Genomic DNA, 12,751 nt, shown 5'->3' with positions numbered 1-12,751 from the left:
ATAACTTTTTTTTTTATTTTTATGAATCTGAATTATTTAGTGAAACAGTTTTTTGGTTCTACGACCTATTATTAGTTTTAGCTTCAAAGGTGTCTAAATTTTGTTATGTGAATTGAAATGACTGCTTGACATGTTCATCTGGACTCAAAGACATGGTAATTTCCTCTTAATCACGTTATAAATTAATAATTGAGTAAGGGTAATGGCACTTACATGAATGCTACCATTTCATTAAATGACTATCCAGTTTGCTTGCAAGATTCTCTTGTGATGAGACAAAAACATGGCACACCAACAAAATTGGTTAGACTAGCCAGGAAAATAACTTTTTCACTTAAGAGATGTAAATTATTTCCTAGTTCGGATTTAAGGGTGAGCAAGGGTTAAATCAGCCATTGCAGCAGCTTTGAGAATCAATTTAATCTACTGTATAGCCCTGAGTATCAAATTGCTGTCTTCTAGAATTATAATATCATCTGTAGCAGTCTGAAAGACATTGAGGTTTCCTCCCTGAAATGTGCATGTTTAGAGCCAGAAAAACCTTAGAGAATACATGTTTCACTTAGGAAGTGGAATCGTCAAAAGGCTGACCAAATTGTCTGCCTACAGTAGGAAAATATTTTCAGTTGTGTCCATTTTTCTGAGGCAAACCAGCCCACCTTCAAATTTCAAGGGTACAAATCATGCTAAGCGAGTGGGAGTCCCAGAGATATCCGTGTGTGGGGCCCCAAGATTTCTGTTGCCGGCTCGGAATATGGTCGCTCATCCAGAAATATGTGGGAAGACACTGAAATCAAGAAATCGACAGTGATTGGATTTATTTAAAGTTGTGCAATGAAAGGAACAAAACAGGTAAAGCAATCCATCAATAGTCTCAATACTGGATGGCATTGTGATGGTCTTGGTAAAGGTGTATGGGTCAATAAGAGGAAGGTCAACATGCATTGGGTTGACCACGGAATGTTGACATGGGGTTAGGGTGACAGTCAAAAGGTTGACATGGCATTTTTCATTTGTTTTTGTCTGGAATGTTGACAGTTGACATGGACACCGTAAGATTGCACCGTATCCCCTCACATGGCTTGCTGAGCTAGCAATGCTTCGGGCTCACTATTTCGTTTTCCCACCACACCCTAGTGCATGGTAGTGCATGAAATACCGCCTCTAATTACATCGCTCAAAAAAGTGAAAAACCCCATGTCTAACTAATGCTTGTGTCAACCTAACCTCATGTTGACCTTGTGAGGTGTCGACCTTGACCCATGTCAACATTCAGTGGGCGACCCAATGACCCAATGAATGTCGACCTAATGACTGTAGATCTGGTAAAGCGTTGTCCATAAGTACTTTCACATTCCAAATTGCAGCTCTGGGAGCACTGCTGCTTATAAAGCTAACTACTAATGAGTAGGAAATTATCCCCCCCCCCCCCCCCCACAGCCATAGTTAGTGTAAAGCCTTGCATAATCACCAATTTAGTCTTTTGAGATTTATGTTTAGGTATTTAACCACTTCAGTTTTAAAGTCCTGATTGTTGCTACAATAGATAGGGGGGTATTGGAATTACAGGTATTGTTTTACAGGAGGACCACTACTTATACAAGAAGAAAATATACTACTATTCTAAACCAAAACCTAAAAATTTTAACTGACCTCAAAGGTGTCTGTTAAAGCAAGCTTGATTAAAGGCTCATACGGGAGGCCTATACAAGCAAAGTATGTTTTTAAGCAAGCTCTACTAAAGCAGACTTGGCAACCCTGTGGCTATCTAGCTGTTAAATTTTCTGCTTTTCAAAAATTCCATTTTGCATGCTGCTATGGTGAGAGGTGGTGTATTAGAGATTACGTGCTAATAAGGCCCCCATACAGCCTTGCATGAAACAACTTTGCAACTGGCCTTTTTTTTTGCATACAATGTATGTATGTGACCCCCAGCAAGTGCTGACGGATCGTGCTGAATCAAACAAATCTTATGTACAGCACTTGCAATCTCCAGATCAGGTACGTGCCGGAACCACCTATCGATTTTGGAATTTGAGGTTAGGCACAGAGAAATTGGGTGAAGTGCCCAAATCTTAATCCCGATCTGTTGGAATATGGTAAGAATCATATAAACACACACAAAATACGTAAAGTATAATCAGGCACAACCTTAGATATTAGTTTAATGATAGCAATAGCGTTAATTGAATGACAACAGCTGCTATCCTGCTCCCAAAACAGATTATAATGAATCTAAAACGTCAAAAAAAAAAAAAAAAAAAAAATCGAGCGCACTGGGTTGACCTAATTATAGAATTTATTCAATAAAAATATATATAACCTAATTAAATGGCATACACATAAAAATGTATGATAATGTATTAAAAACACAATTTATAATTCATTAGATAGTTCATAATGGCCAACAACATCCACTACATCCTCCAATTTTTTTATATAGCTCAATTTGGGTGCCTCAAACCCAATTTTTACACATTGTAACCGTCCATTGAAATATATAAAGTTCCAGATAGCTTTCAAAGACTCCAAGAATATATAGCAATATTGGTAAAGGAAAAAAAAAAGTTCTTTGACACAGAAGCCTAAATGACTTATGTTAATTAAATGCAGTCTGCACTGGGATGGTAAGTATTATATTACCGGCTGATTATGTGAAGTGGTGGTGTAGTCACTGTTAGGGTGTCTGCTTTCACCGGCGTTGCTCCGATGGAGGGGGAGCCGGTGCCGGGTGCAGACACAGCAGTGGAGCAGGTGATGGAAAGGAAAGTCACTGATCCTCTACAACCAGCGTGGCTCCGGTGGACAGGGAGCCGACGCTGGGAGCCGACGTAGGGGTTGGATGTCACTCACCATCCAAGTGGCGGTATTAGCACACTGAGGATCGCCGCAGGTCTCCTAACAAGTGCAATCATGCATGCAGGTGTTTCCAAGGGAGAAGAAAAGGGGGAGGCCGTTCCAGTTGTATTTGGAGTTGGTAAATGGATTAGGGGATGTCTCAGACACAAATAGTAGCTTTCTTGACACGTTTCTACATCCTTGTAATATTGACTGTTTCCTCAGAAGAAGGGGAAACCGTCAATATTACAAGGACGGAGAAACGCGTCAAAGCTACCAGTAGTACATACATGCATACATTGCAGAAAGGTATGGCCACCTTTTTAGTGTTAAGATTGATTTCTTTAAAAACAAATGAATGAGAGGGATATCTGATCCAATATATAACCTTAATGTGTATATTGTTTCCCATCCTAATTCTGGATATCAAGTTTATTGTAATAGTCAAGGAATTAGATTCTGACTACAATTTTAAAACTCTTTTTGTAGGACTGTTTTATTGTCTCTATTTCTACTCGGGCGTTAGCCTTGAGTAAAATCTTCATAGTTTCAATGGGATTTCATTGAAGTGAAGTAACATACTAAAAAAAAAAAATTCACCTTTAGGTATCTGCTGAAGTAGAGCAAAAAACAGACCTAAACGATTTCAAACCCACTAAACGTGGCAGGAAGGACATTGGGGATTCTGTTCCGAACTTGTCCAAAGAGTTTGACTCCATAGATGGTGCAGAGAAGGTAAGTTGCAAAATGTTCTTGGGAAAAATTACTATTGACCACATGTTTATTTTTAAAAGTGTTTCATTTACATATCAACATCAATATAATCAGTGATTTGGTTGGGAGATCATTAAAAAACTTGGTTAGACCCAAGCTTCATTCCTTCAACCATAAAATGTCCTAAAGAGGGTCAACTAACGCACAGTAGTTGATGTGCCACGTGGTATCATCATCATTTTCAGCTGTGTCTAGATCAACAAGTTGTACTACATTCCCCATTGCAAGATTTCCTTTGCATCTCTATGGATGGATACATATATATGTATTTATTACTTAGGGGCAGATTTATTAAGCTTGGAGAAGAGATAAACTGGAGAAAAGGTAAAAGGAGATAAAGCACAGCCAATCAGCTCTCAACTGTCTTTTTCAAACACATCTGATTGGCTGTGCTTTATCTCCTTTTACCTTTTCTCCGCTTTATCTCCAGTTTATCTCTACTCCAAGCTTAATAAATCTGCCCCTTAGAGATGGATATAATCACCTGTTTTTACAAGGACCCAGTCTACAATAGCCTTCACTGCCTACCTCCCCAATGCACATATATCAAATGTTTTCACCCACGTGTCCAACTTGTGCTTGTTGCTCTCGCTCTCATGTAAAGACAATACTTCTATATCATGGTCTCTCAATTTGGTTGTTCTCTTCATAAAAGGACAAAGAAATTATCACTCAAACTGCTGCTGGCCCAAAATCTAAGCGTGGTCAAAAGAGAGCTGCGCCTAGCATTGAAGTCCCTGTGAAGGCTATAGAATCAGAGAAGGAAGCTCACAGAGACTATCTGCAGGACTTTAAATCTATTGACGGAAAGGAAATGGTGAGCTTGTTGTTCAATTTAATTAAAGAGTATATGTTGCTATCTGATTTAGTATAAAAATAGTTTAAGACAATCACCCAGTTCTCCACCAATTTGTGAGTATCTTCTTTCATCTAATCATGTAGGATGGCCTATTGCTAATTACATGATAATTGACTGATTTGGCTTTGCTCATGTGCTTGTTTCGGGCCCTACTTCATCTATCAGATGGATTCTAATGTACAGTGAAAAAAAGGGTTTGCTCTGCAGCCCTACTTGCAACCATTCATCCTCTTGATATAAACTTGCAAAATCTGCCAACCCACCTATTTTTTTCAAATGGTTGATTTCTACCCAGTTTATTTACCTGCTTCACTACCCGGAAAGACATCCTTGCTTTAGTGGAAATACCCAGCCAGTAGTTTTTGCTCATTAATTATATATGCCCCTGTCACCCCCCCCCCCCCCCCACACACACACGCACACACACACACACACAATGGGGTAACTATATTAAAGCTTTTGAAAATGAGGTTATGTTGCCTGTAGTAACCAATAAAATGCTATTTTCTTGGACAACCTCCTATTTCATCTTCAGAAGCTTTAGTCCATTTATCCCTATACCTCTTCTTGCCTCCCATTTGCACTTTTGATATCGGTCAACCTTAATTTCCTTCACTTGTTTGCTGCTGTCTTATACCACAAACCACTAATCTGAACCAACTCTTTCCATTCTCCAACCTACCAAACTCCTCAATCACCCTCTGCACTTATTCCCTCCATTTCTCCTGTGCCCTCCCATCTTCACCCTCCTGTGCTGGACATGTCTCTCACTGCGACTTCACCTCCCACTCTTGATACTGCAAACTCAACAGTCACTCAGTATTCCACTAATCTTAGTATATTCCTTCATATATATTCCCATGTTGATCTGTACTGGAGAAAATATTAATATATTACTTCATTTTTAAAATTCTCTTCCTCTTCCTCTGCTCTCACGTTAAACAATCTTACTTGATATTCTTAGATTTTCTCCCAGTCCTCAAAACACATGGTGCCTGATGCACCAAACTTCAAAAAGCTTGGTGCATCTGGCCCATGGTGTTTTTTCTGCTATCTGTAATTAAATCATGTATGTATGTATGTATGTTCAATTATATTTTTAAATGTACACTAACTCCTCCTTTAACTTTTTGCCGAATGTAAGTGTTATGTAATTAAAGATGCAGGCATCTACTTCTATAAAGGGATAATGAAATTATTGAAAACCACTACCTTCGTGGATACAAAGTATGAAGACTGTATTTTATTTTGCATGCAAAAGATTTTAATCAATGTTTGAGATGACAAGTGAAAATTGCAGTTTATGCAGTAATTACTGTTTTGGAGAAGGCCATGCACAGTCACAGCCTTGCTTTTTTTTATCCATTCTGCAGGTAGAGAAAACACAAGAGGAAGAAAATAAAACTGCGCTCCTTCAATCTTCTCCACCAAAGAAATCGGTCAAAAGAGGCAGAAAGAAAAATGTAAAGTGAATATAAAACAGATAAAAAAAAAAATTATATCATTTATTGCATTTAAATTGTCAGAGTATGGTCTATGTACAGAATTTATGCTTTGCTGTTTTGTAGTTTGTTTGTTTGCTAGTTGTGTGGGGTTTTTTTTGTTTGTCCTGAATTCTAACTAATATTGTCTCACTTGCCGCATTTAACTTTTTATGCTATTAACTAATGCTTTTTTGTAGTGCTTTTGTAATATAAACTTTCATAATAAAAATAAAATAATGAACTACTTTAAATGTCTGCTCATTTGTGACAAGTGGCATATTTTTCAACAAACCATTATAAATATGTGCAATTGGCCATCGATTGGGTATTTTTTACAACTGGCAGTTTTTGGAACTAAAGGTCAATCTTAAGGAATTCACTATAGAGTGCTTCATACAAGGAAACGGAGCAATTGATGATGCTAGTCATTGAAACTGACTTGGAAAGGTGTAATAAAACTACCCTTATTTACCTGCGGGTATGTAAAAACTTCAAATGACAGGATTGTCCTAATGTAGATAGGGCAATACGTATAACATTGTAGATTTTTATAAATTGTGACTTGTGCACTGAATTCTTTGGGGATGATTTTTGTTGGCTCGGTTAGCAGTGAAGATCGCTGCTTAACGCTTCTGCAAAGCAATGTTATCCCTTCCCCAGAAAAAAAGCTATAGAAAAAAAATGAAATGACGACAATGTCAATAATTCTCTCCCCTAAATAAAGAAAACAGAAAAAAATTAAGCATAAAATCAAAATGCACAAGCCCTACAGGTAGCATACCAAATATTGATATCAACATGCTTGATTGTACATAGGTCTCTAAACAGATTTTTGAAAAATCCTAAGCAACCACAAAAAATATGAAAGGTGAAATCAATTACCGTATATACTCGAGTATAAGCCGACCCGAATATAAGCCGAGGCCCCTAATTTTGCCCCAAAAATCTGGGAAAACTTATTGACTCGAGTATAAGCCGGGGGTGGGAAACACAGCGGTTACTGGTCTGACACACACACACACACACACATACGGTATTACCGGTAGTATACATACAAACAGCGAAGAACTCACAATGTATACAAACAATACTGACAAAAACACACAAATGGTATACACACAGTTGACACAGACATACACACACTTGCACAGTATACATACACATGCACAGTATACACACATGCACAGTATACATACACACACATGCACAGTATACATACACACAGACATGCACAGTATACATACACGCACAAACATGCACAGTATACATTACATACACACACATATACACACACACAAACATGCACAGTACACATAGTGTGTAAAAAAACAGCATAAAGGTAATTTATTACAGCACATACCCAGAGCCCCCTCACTGCCCCCCCCCCCCCCCCCACACACACACCAGAATTTCTTTAACATTTCATGTTGGTACCTTTATTCACAGTACCGGTACTTTAGACGCAGAGGGAGCAGAGCACCAGGCAGGAAGTGTCAACCTTTGACACTCCTGCGTGTGTCCGGCCCCTGCTCTGTCCTGCTGCAGCGCGGCGCCGGCGGGAGAACGGCCGGGCAAGGTAGGGAAACCGGCTGGTGAGCTGGGAGAGCGGGCGGATAAGGCAGGGGAGCCGGCGGCAGCAGTGCACAGCTCCGGCGCTTTGTGATATGTCTGCGCCCGGAGCTAGTGTTCTGCCGGCTCCGCCGAGTGTATTTTCCACTTGATTCGAGTATAAGCCCGAGGAGGGGGTTTTCTGCCCAAAAAATTGGGCAGAAAAACTCGGCTTATACTCGAGTATATACGGTAGTCATTTTTGCAACAAATTAATAATTAATGAATGTAAAGAGTGAGTTTAAAAAAGCGTTGTACTCACCCCAACTGCAACACCCCCCACACACACACACACACACACACACACACACTGGTTTTCATGTTGTACGGGGACCAACTTTCTGATCATCACTTGTGGGGACCACCCTTTCTAAACATTCTAGAAGTATGAAAAAAATCAGTAACTGTATCCATAGCTTTACTAACTTATACACAACTTCAATTATCTAAATTTATGAAGTAATGTTCTGACCATGCTTAGTGGGGACCTGAAAAAACCCAAGTGAACATGGCTAACGGGGACCTCATTTCCATTTTATTTGCATAGTTCACACACATTCACCTTTGACTAGTGGGGACCTTGCAACAAGTACATTACTAATGACATATGACAGCATCTTTATCAAGTAAATGCTTAGATTATTTGTTACAAAAAGGATTTTAAAAGTGAATCTACATTTAAGAATTGAATGATTCATTACCTGGACATCAATAACAAAATCACATGTATAGAACCCTAATGCTTTGTACCCTGTAGTCATTTTCACAATATTTAAGAATTTCTTAATACATGTAAGGTAATCCGCGTCCGCTCGCCACGCTTCGGGCTCGGTGGCTCGCTGTGCTTGCCACACTATGGCCCTTATTCTGATCGGTGCGGAAATTCCCGCATGCGGACGGACCGCCGATGTTGATCGTCTGCGCATGTGCAGAGGTCACTCTGCGCATGTGCAGGCGATTTCGCCGCACGGATTCTTTATACGCCGCACAGGGGGCGTAGAGGGGCGTGAGGGGCTACTTAGCCTCATTACCCTATGCATACGCCCCCCGTTTCATGGGCGTTCCCATGCAAACGCGGGGCGTATGCATGGTAATGAGGCCGTGACGCGTGGGTACGGGGCGGGCATCTGACATCGCCGGATGTCAGCTGCCCGCCCCCATACATGATTTCACACGGACAAGTGTCCGTGTGGTCTTGTGTTGCGGGACCTGGTGGAGCGTGCGGCCCTGCATTCGATGTTCGGCGACCATCGAATGCAGGGGCTGCTCCCACCATGGAGGAGGCGTATCCCCGTCCAATTTCATGCGGATCGCCACATATCCGCATACGGACGGCAGGTGGCGATCCGTATGGAAGGCGGGGATTCGCCTGCACGGTTGCGGCCGCATATTCTGATCGGGCCGCACCGATCAGAATAAGGGCCTATATAACATCAACTCCACACCAACGTGGATAGTGGGGGTATGAAAGCGCACGCTACGCTTCGAGGTGACGTGGAGAGTGGTGGTGTTTTACCATATTAACTATTGAGATCGCATCTCACATTTCACATCTCATGCCACAAAAAAGGGCCATGAGATGCGTTGTGCGATGCCATTCCACTCAGGGTGCAGTGAAAAAATTAACTACTGAGATCTCATTGCATCACACGGCACAAAAAGCCAAGCAATGCGATGTGCGATGCGATTTCACTACGCAGAATAGCCCACTAAGCAAATAGCTTAGTGGTTACCCCGCTAGGAAACAAGTACCATTAATACTTATATATATGCATACATTATTTCTGAAATCTGGTTTGCTTGATAAACATGAGGCACATATATGTATATATTAATATACAGAAATCTAGATTTCCAGCATTGTTTGCAAATACTTATCATTGAATGTGGGCATAACCATGGAGATATACAGACAGGCTATCACAAACAAAAGAAGTACTCTAATGTTGCAGTATACAGTATACTTTAAACCGCATTTATACTACTGTAAGCGCAACGGAATCTGCTGCGCTATATAAGTAACTGTAAATAGATCGCACTTGGCCAATGGTGAGGCCAGTGTTTATACGCCGGGTCCACACGTGTGTGTGTGTGTGTTTTCTGGTAATTATCACATTGTGGGGACCTGCATCTGTTTACACAGTCACATAGTGGGGACCTCGTGTGGTTTGGGGACCAAAAATGTGGTCCCTATAAGGGAAAGCTTCTCAAATAAATACTGAAGTATTCTGAAGGTATCAATGTGATTTTTAGCATTGGCCCATAATGCAGGTCTACTAGTCAGTTTGTGTGTGTGTTGCTTCATTGCACCCCGTTATAGTATGTGCAGGGTCCACTGTTAACATTAGTTAGAAAGATAAAGAAAAAAAATGTAAATATTTTCTTTTTCTTACTGCACACCATGGTGACTGTGGACTGGGAATGTAATTGAGGATAATAATAAATAAAATAAAAATTTATAATACAGAACTAAAACCAGAAACACATTCTCACAAGTGCACTATTGTAGGTGAGAGGTTGTAATTGAATCAACAAATAACATGTCTGGTCAGTGCTGGTGTAATGACAGTCTGCTGCTACTGTTTGTGTGTATATAGAAGCTGACCAGACACCCCCTGCAGTGAAGCTTCAGGAGTGGCTTCATCACAGAAGTGTGTATATAGTAGGCATGAGCGTATTCGGATCTCCGAGATCCGAACATACCTGAACTTCACGATCTGAGACGGGATCCGAGCCCAGCTGTTCCCAATAAACTCAGATCTAGTACAGTTCAGTGGTGCAGTGCTGTGCTGTATTAGTCTGGGAGTGACCTGAAGGTCGACAGGGCTTAGATTGACACTTGAAATAGGTGACATGGTGACATGAGTTTTCCATGTTTTTCTACCCGAATGTCGACATCGTTGACATGGACACCATCTAAGTGTACCACTGCACTTGCCATGCTTCGGGCACAGTGCCACACTGCACTCAGCACACTATTATACTCCCACCAACCTGTAGTGGATGGTACGGTATGAAATACCAGCTGTGGGCACATGTCCACTCAAAATAATGTGAAAAAAACCCATGCTGACCTAATACTTGTGTTGACCATCCAACCCGTCGACCTAAGCCTGGTTGACTTTCACTGGTCAACCCAATAAATGGCAACCTAATTAGGGTTGACTTAATGACCATATTCCGAATATCTCCTTTCATGTGTCTTTTCATCTCTTATTTAAGCTGTGTACACATGGGGAGATGGGTGCCCCGTTCTGAACAAGGTGCTGAAGCACAGATCACATGTGATGCACCCACGATGTGTGCTGAGCCATCTGTGCTGAGCAGGGTATTGCTTATGGTAATAGGCATAACCTTGCGTTCTAAGCAGGATAGACAATGCATGCACTGTCTATCCCTGCCGGTTATGGCAGCATGTTGGACCGTGCATCACCATCGCTATAGGGTGTACATAAGCATACGGAGCGTTCCATGCACATGTCTAAGCCATCTAGTGAGATGGCTTAGAAATGGGGCTTAAATTGCCCCTATCAAAGCGGCACAGTCCGGCAGGTGGAAGCAGCACATGTAGGGGAGGCAGAGCAGAAAGATGCAGGGCTGCTGCACACAGGATTTGTGTAACCATCAGCATAATCACTGTGTGCTGGCCACACACCCTTTACCCATGGCAATGCCCCCACCCCCAATTTGTACCAATTTCTGCCCTTTAGATGTTGGAGGGTATGGTAATGTATAAGTGTACTATCTTAGGGGCTGTGTAATAGGGGTGATATGCATACTGTGATACACTATGCGTAATTATAATTGTGTTCTCTGTCCATTGGGGCTATGTATAGGGTCTTATATTACTGTTGCTGTGTGTATGTAGGTGTTCTTATTTATACCCCTTTCAAGGCGGCAAAATACCCTGGGTTATTGCCGGGTTTAGGTGACTCAACCCGGGTTGTGGAGAAGTCTAATGCTGTGTACACACGGGGGCGATAGGGGCTGAAATTGCTGGAAATATGGTCGCTGAGCGACCATATTGCCAGTGATTGGAGTGTGCACCAGCGATAAATCGCCGGGTGCGCGCTCCCGTTTTCAGCCCCTGAATGGTCGCTGGTCGGAGGAACATGCTCCTCTGACCAGCGACATCCCCTGCCTCTTCACCCAGCAGTGTTTAAATTTTCATCTGCGACCATCTCTGGTTGCAGATGAAAACGGGACAATATGATTGCTGAGCATTATATTGCTAGCAATATATTGCCACTTTTAAATATCCCGGGTTGATCAATCTGGCATATCAACCCATGATCTGGGTGAGAGGGGAGAGAAGACTGTGCCACAGACCAATAATACTGGTAGACAGCGGCTGGGTGTGTGGGTACACTACAAATACCCAAAGTTGTGAGCAATAGGGAAACAAGGGGGATGTACACCCTGCGCTATACTTCCAATATGAAAAATATTACGTACACAGTGGTTTAGTGAAAATAAAAGTGGATATTTATTATAAAAGCAATGCAAATAGTATTTATAATAATACGATAAAAATGATTATATAGGATAGTATGCTATCAGTATGCTACAGTACTACACTATATAAATGTAACAGCTAATACCGGTATACATATACATAAGTACTGGGGGTCACAAGACAAACATAAAAGAGTCCAATGCAAATGCAAATCAGGTGCAGCTTAATTAGCTGTTGGGAAGTCTTTTAGGATAGTTGGAGTGGTTTGAAGTAAACGAGTACCTGTTTCCAGGGTACAGGGGGTCTGCCGGCAGACTTACCCGTCAGTGCCGTATTGCGCAAACGGCATTGGCGGGATCTCCACAAACATCGACTAGTTTCGCCAGCAAGGCTTCCTCAGGATGGAAGACCCTGGAAACAGGTACTCGTTTATTTCAAATCACTCCAATTATCCTAAAATACTTTTTCTAACAGCTAATTAAGCTGCACCTGGTTTGCATTTGCATTGGACTCTTTTATGTTTGTCCTTATGTATATGTATACCGGTATTAGCTGTTAAGGCCCCCATACATTTGGCCGACTTGTCCTAAGGACAAGTCGGCCCCGACTTCCCCTGAGCTCTCCCGGAAGCTCCCCGGGAGAGCTTGATAAGATTTGGCACTTGATGTGCCATTTTTCACATGTGATAAATCGGCTCGATTTATCAGATGTAGAACCGGGGAGCAGCAGGAG

General features: G+C 41.4%; 1 protein-coding gene across 2 annotated transcripts in view; it reads left to right on the top strand.

The window, feature by feature from the left end:
- Positions 1-6,206, top strand: part of LOC146058947 (uncharacterized) — a 51,080-nt gene extending 44,874 nt beyond the window's left edge. The window contains exons 7-9 of one of the 2 annotated variants that reach the window (XM_083171132.1): positions 3,445-3,573; positions 4,268-4,429; positions 5,845-6,206. In XM_083171132.1, coding sequence (XP_083027258.1) covers positions 3,445-3,573; positions 4,268-4,429; positions 5,845-5,943 — 390 coding nt within the window. In that variant the 3' untranslated portion in view covers positions 5,944-6,206. The remainder of the gene's footprint in view (positions 1-3,444; positions 3,574-4,267; positions 4,430-5,844) is intronic. The other variant, XM_083171133.1, reaches the window with a different exon arrangement.
- The last annotated feature ends 6,545 nt before the right edge of the window (positions 6,207-12,751 follow it).

Source organism: Crinia signifera, chromosome 2 (assembly GCF_055691185.1).
Source record: "Crinia signifera chromosome 2, ASM5569118v1, whole genome shotgun sequence".
NCBI lineage: Eukaryota > Metazoa > Chordata > Amphibia > Anura > Myobatrachidae > Crinia > Crinia signifera.
This window is presented reverse-complemented; position numbering and strand designations above follow the sequence as displayed.